The following is a 6,929-nucleotide window of genomic DNA, read 5'->3' as shown; positions in this document are numbered from 1 at the left end:
CATTTTATCATTTAAAGAAATAGTGTATCTTTAATTAAAGGCCATTGTCATGCTCTTAAAGGGTTAACCCATTGAGCACAGTAAATCAAACTAAACGGCCCACTTCGCCTGCATTCACCCTACATTTATTTTTAAGAGTGCATTTACTATTGGAAGCTATGGCCAAAAAGCCTCTGAAAAGAGCAAGAAAAAAAAACATGGGAATGTTCAGGTTATGAAATATACTTTAATGTAGGACACATACAAAGAATACACAAGGAAAATCATGATTATCCTATTTGAGTCTGCCCTCCCACCATATCCGACTCCCTCATCTTTGACTCTCAGTGCCTTCCTCCACATGGTTTCTTGGGGAACGGTCCGGTCTTCTCCCACAGACTTGGAGTAGTAATACCAATCACACCGAGAGCAATTATCTCTCCAGCATTCCCACTGAGTTTACTCTCCTCATCTGAACCCATTCCCAGATCATCCTCCTTCTCATGAACCACCACCGCACGTCCCAGAATGGAATAAGGCCCAAAGAGCTTGGCGTCTGGAAGCGTCAGGAACTGCCTTATAACTCCTCGCTCGGAAGCAAAGTTGCCCAGGTCTCCAGGATGATGAGGGTGGTCAACGCCGTTTGGATTATAATGAGGACCAACAGTGATGCAGCCTTGACTGAGGTCTCCATACTGATGGATGTGCATGGCACGCTCTTGACGATCGGTGGCAGGCAAACCACGGAGGTTGATTTTCACTTCTAAATCTCCATTGGGGAAGAGCTGCTTGAAGAGGATTTGCCCAAAGATCTTTGGCTGGTTACGTGGCAAATTGGGGCTGGGAGTTACTTCACAAGTGGCATAGATTGTGTTGTCGAACTCCACGACTTCCGGCTGTGGAGCTTCAGGCAAACAAGCTGGATATTTGGAGAACTCTCCTCCTTGTATATGCAGCGCCAGCAATATCAGAGGGAATATTAGGATGATTTTCTCCATGTTGATCTTTAAAGCCTACAATGAAGAGTGGATTCAGTCAAATCATGCCGTTTGGTTTAAGGATGTAATATTTTTGATAAAAGGTCAAAGCTTTGTTGCAGGGAGCTTTGAGAATGGAAGTTGCATTAGGTAAAATAGCACAACCAGATTAGTTTGAAAACATTACATTCTTGCACTTAAGTATATTTTTTATAGCTTTATTTTCAATAATATGTACTTCTTTTTAAAGCATGCTAAAGTGTACTTTTTTCACAAGGACAGGTCAAATAAAAGACAAGATCTATACTTTTGCTTACACTAACTTTTTTTTAGTTGTACTAAATCAAGTCAGTTGATGGAGAAAATGGAATGGAGAAAAAAACAAAACACAAGCCTAAAACAGCAAAGGTGCATTACCGTATAGCTGAAAAGTTGTCCTCAATCCGTGTGGAGCCTGAATAGTGCAGTCACAAAAACACTACAAAGCTTAATCCGTGTGCAGTCCTGACCTGGGGTTGAGAGAATCACACTTTTGGCTGCTCTTTTAGGAACTCATGTTGAGCTACAAGTTAACCATGATAGTCTGTTAGTCACTAATTAAGTTCACCTGTGTTTCATTTAGCTCCCTTTGTTTGCCTGTTTATATATAGCACTCAGTTTGTTCAGTTCTTTGTCTTGCATTGCACAATGTGTTCTCCATTGTAGATTATCTCCATTGTTTTGTGTTTATTAAAAGAAGTACTGCTATGGATTCATCTTCACTTCATTTGGTGGCTCATTTGTGACTCATTAATTCTTAGTGTACAATTCCACTTGACGCTCATGCTTGACACCACTTCTCATAGCAGATATTCATCTCACATAAGTGAATAGCTGACAGTTCTTCTTTTTCATGAAGCCATTTCTACAGACTCTGATGTACCAAGCCTGACAAGCCTATATTACACATGCAATTGGACTGCTATTTAATTGTCTTTGAAGGCAGAAGTAAACATTTCTGAGGGAATGATTCTTCTATGGCATCGATGTTAAAATCCCCTTTTAGTAGATTGAATGCATGCAGGTAAGGTGGGACGCTTTTTGTTAAACGTGTCATTTAGATATACAGTACCTAGATGTTTTTTTCTTTTTATTACTTTTGTTAACTTTAAGGTCCGACTTTAATATTTCATTTTGAATACAGTTGATATGTGTTATTTGCAAGGTATATACCAATAAACATTTTGAGACCATGCACTCCAGACAAATTTCTTTTCAGGTAATGTGACCCATCCCTAATTTATCAAAAAATTATCCTGGATCTTAAAAACACATGATTTATTAACTCATCACACAAACATATTCCACAGCATATTTAACAGACCCAAAAGCACATAGATAGGCTATGATGAGTAATACTCATCAGTTCACTCAATGCATGTGTAAAGTTCAAAACAACTAGAACATATCTCATGTTGACATGAAATTGGATGAAATTTGAATATCAGATATCTTAATGAACTCTACAACATATTACAAATGGAACTACAACACATGCAACAACAAATAGGCTAACACAAATTCAATAAGAGGAACATTTAAAATGGTAACCATATTGTAAATCTTTTTTTCTGTCTGTTTTCTCTAAACACTGTAAATCAACTTAAATTGTGTCCATATTTTAAAGCGTTATATAGCGGCATCTACATTTTAATAATAATAATAATAATTTGTTACATTTATATAGTGCTTTTCTGGGTCCTCAAAGCGCTTTACAAGGAAGGGGGAATATCCTCAACCACCACCAATGTGCAGCATCCACCTGGATGATGCGACGGCAGCCATATTGGGCCAGAACGCCCACCACACACACCAGCTTAATGGTGGACAGGAGACAGTGATGAAGCCAATCAGTACATGGGGATGATTAGGAGGCCATGATGGACAGAGGCCAAGGGGCAAATTTGTCCAGGATGCCGGGGTTACACCCCTACTCTTTTTCAAAGGACATCCTGGGATTTTTAATGACCACAGAGAGTCAGGACCTCGGTTTAACGTCTCATTGGAAGGATGGTGCTCTTTGACAGTATAGTGTCCCGATCACTACACTGGGGCGTTAGGTCCCACATAGACCAAGGGTGAGCACCCCCTGCTGGCCTCACTAACACCTCTTCCAGCAGCAACGTGGTTTTCTCAGGTCGTCTCCCATCCAGGTGCTGACCAGGCTTGCTAACCTCTTAAAATGACAAAGGTGTAGGTTGATGACACATAAGCGGAATTATGGAACTTGTCGTCATGCCGAAGGATCTAATAATGTTTATGGATGAGTGAATACATTGATGTTTTTAACATGACTGTGGTATGAAGCAGGTCGCGATTGCTAATGAGAGACAGATATCAGCGCCACATGCGAGTCCCGCGGACATGAAGGATTAAGGACATTTCAATCTACCGATCTACCCGCAAGTGCTGAATTAATACTCACACATACCCCTTTTCCACCAGCATGAACCGGGTGCCAGTTCAGAGCCAGAGCTATTGCCAGTCCGGAGTTGGTTCGACTGACGAGCTCTCTAAGATCCGGTTTGCCTTTCCACAAGGCCAGAGAGGTAGCCTGGAAATCCAGACCTAAATATAAAAGATTAATGGTCTGGCGTCGACTAATGAAACTCGGCCAGCTCGAGGGGTGGCACCAAGCATGCATTTGAAGATCTCACTGCACGCAATTGGATAACACTACGACCAATCACAACAATAAACCCCATACGCTTAGCTACCAGCGGAGCTAACTGGTAGATTAGACTCTTACCGTATCCGGTCGGCAAAACAGCAAAAACGTCCTTCTTGCAAAGGAACGACTCGAGCGGCGTCTTCTGTTCCTGTTTTAGATAAAAAGCCAAGTCTAACTCGTTCATTGTAGCGGCCAAAGCCGTTTCAAACAACTGGTGTTCATCCATAGCCATCTTGCAATGTTTACTAATGACTTCGACGTCACAGTGCTGTCGTCTTCTGTTTAGCTCGCCTCTGGCCCGCCTATATCAGATAACCCCATGTGACTGGTGCAGCTCAGATCGGGGGGCATATTTAATGAGCATCATTACTCAACACCAGAGTAACTCGCTGAGCAAATTCAACTTGTGCTCTCGCGAGAATTCTGGATTACCAAGGTACCAGAGAGCCACCACAGAGCCAGATCTTACGTCACTGGATACATCTCATGTTGCCCAGCAACGCTAGCGTGGCAGCGCCAAACACAAACACGCCAGGCTTGTTCGAGATGGTTCGGCTTCTCGCAGACCGATCGGCTCATGACATCAAAGCACTGCGAAAGCGATCCAAAAGCACAAGGAGTCGTATGCTCTCCAAACACTCCCGCAGCTCCGGTCGGTCCGTGCCGCTCCGATGCTTCTCGAACGAGCCTTCCATCAACAATGGAGGTCGTTGCGTTACTATTGATGCTCATGGCTTTGCGAACCTACATCGGCATCCAAACACGGCGAATCCAACGTGTTCGTGCAGCTCGCCGTAACTTGCATAGACGGAGATTACAATCAAGCTGCTATTTGAAAAATGGCGGTCACAAGTTTCTGTTCGTCTTGTTGGTCACGGTAACCCCGCCCCCAGCCCCTGACGCAAGCGGTTCTTACTTCTAGACCAGAAATGTTTTTTGGTGCTACTTAAGAACCACTTTTCCTGGTTCAGAGCTGGTGCTTTGGGTGTCGAAAAACAAAGAACCGATTTGAAACTAGGCTCTAGCTCCGAACCAGCACCAGCACTGCCTTGGTGGGAAAGGGTTAACAAGTCAGTTTATTTGGCGAATTAAACTTGTGAGGTAACGCAGCACTGTTTCACTTGGTCTATCACACTAAACTACATTTGAGTGTGTTGAAAGTTATAATGTTATTCTATGTGTTTGTTTGTCTGTATGAGACTAGCAGTAAGCTAGATGAACATTAGAATAACATACCGATCATATTCTAACATTTCATCATGTTGAGCTATATAACATTGATTAGTTTTATTTACATTTGCTCACCTGTCTAATAAAGTACATGCAAGACGTCTCGGTCGAGTCGAAGTTTGTCACGGACGTGGAGCTCTCGGCATCTCCAAAACACCACGCCGATATTGATCCTCGTTTTAGTTCTCCTTTTGTCCCAAAGTCTGCTTGCCATGGTCCATAATGTTTGAACGAAACAACTCCATGAGCGTGCTGTTAGACGTAACGCAGTTGTCGCCATGGTTACTATGGCAGTACGAGCGGAAACCAGTGATAACGCGGATATTACGTCATTATTTAAAATTGGAATTTCTCTGAAATTAAAAATCTTTGGGAACTTTTGGGATACTGAAAGTACACAACTGCAGGAAATATATATATATATCACACTTTGCAAGTGATTTTTGGTTATTTTATTACAAAAATCGTACATATTGTAGCTTTAAACACCTTACAAGAAAACCAACACGTTTTTAAATCTTTTTTTTTTGCATTTTGATTCCGTGTTAACTGTAGCAACAAACTGTCAGAATAATATACCCATTTGTTGACATTTAGCGAGAAACCTTATAATTTAGAAAATAAAATCTTATGTCTACCTTCAACAATAAGGGTGTCCTCCCTTGAGATGTAGCCACACCCTCCAGTGTCATATTGCATCAACCAAAACCATTTTATCATTTAAAGAAATAGTGTATCTTTAATTAAAGGCCATTGTCATGCTCTTAAAGGGTTAACCCATTGAGCACAGTAAATCAAACTAAACGGCCCACTTCGCCTGCATTCACCCTACATTTATTTTTAAGAGTGCATTTACTATTGGAAGCTATGGCCAAAAAGCCTCTGAAAAGAGCAAGAAAAAAAAACATGGGAATGTTCAGGTTATGAAATATACTTTAATGTAGGACACATACAAAGAATACACAAGGAAAATCATGATTATCCTATTTGAGTCTGCCCTCCCACCATATCCGACTCCCTCATCTTTGACTCTCAGTGCCTTCCTCCACATGGTTTCTTGGGGAACGGTCCGGTCTTCTCCCACAGACTTGGAGTAGTAATACCAATCACACCGAGAGCAATTATCTCTCCAGCATTCCCACTGAGTTTACTCTCCTCATCTGAACCCATTCCCAGATCATCCTCCTTCTCATGAACCACCACCGCACGTCCCAGAATGGAATAAGGCCCAAAGAGCTTGGCGTCTGGAAGCGTCAGGAACTGCCTTATAACTCCTCGCTCGGAAGCAAAGTTGCCCAGGTCTCCAGGATGATGAGGGTGGTCAACGCCGTTTGGATTATAATGAGGACCAACAGTGATGCAGCCTTGACTGAGGTCTCCATACTGATGGATGTGCATGGCACGCTCTTGACGATCGGTGGCAGGCAAACCACGGAGGTTGATTTTCACTTCTAAATCTCCATTGGGGAAGAGCTGCTTGAAGAGGATTTGCCCAAAGATCTTTGGCTGGTTACGTGGCAAATTGGGGCTGGGAGTTACTTCACAAGTGGCATAGATTGTGTTGTCAAACTCCACGACTTCCGGCTGTGGAGCTTCAGGCAAACAAGCTGGATATTTGGAGAACTCTCCTCCTTGTATATGCAGCGCCAGCAATATCAGAGGGAATATTAGGATGATTTTCTCCATGTTGATCTTTAAAGCCTACAATGAAGAGTGGATTCAGTCAAATCATGCCGTTTGGTTTAAGGATGTAATATTTTTGATAAAAGGTCAAAGCTTTGTTGCAGGGAGCTTTGAGAATGGAAGTTGCATTAGGTAAAATAGCACAACCAGATTAGTTTGAAAACATTACATTCTTGCACTTAAGTATATTTTTTATAGCTTTATTTTCAATAATATGTACTTCTTTTTAAAGCATGCTAAAGTGTACTTTTTTCACAAGGACAGGTCAAATAAAAGACAAGATCTATACTTTTGCTTACACTAACTTTTTTTTAGTTGTACTAAATCAAGTCAGTTGATGGAGAAAATGG

General features: G+C 41.8%; 1 protein-coding gene across 1 annotated transcript; it reads right to left on the bottom strand.

Annotated features, from left to right (window-relative positions):
* Positions 1 to 5,928: 5,928 nt before the first annotated feature.
* On the bottom strand, positions 5,929 to 6,592 carry LOC309484566 (extracellular superoxide dismutase [Cu-Zn]-like; the record flags this gene model as incomplete). The annotated part of the gene is made up of 1 exon (XM_082150892.1): positions 5,929 to 6,592. The coding sequence occupies exon 1, from the start codon at positions 6,580 to 6,582 to the stop codon at positions 5,929 to 5,931; it is 654 nt and encodes a 217-aa protein (XP_082007018.1). The 5' UTR covers positions 6,583 to 6,592.
* Between the last annotated feature and the right edge of the window lie 337 nt (positions 6,593 to 6,929).

Source organism: Leuciscus leuciscus (assembly GCF_965113295.1).
Source record: "Leuciscus leuciscus genome assembly, chromosome: 20".
Taxonomy (NCBI): Eukaryota; Metazoa; Chordata; class Actinopteri; order Cypriniformes; family Leuciscidae; genus Leuciscus; species Leuciscus leuciscus.
The sequence above is the reverse complement of the archived record's forward strand: the minus strand, read 5'-3'. Positions and strand labels throughout refer to the sequence as shown.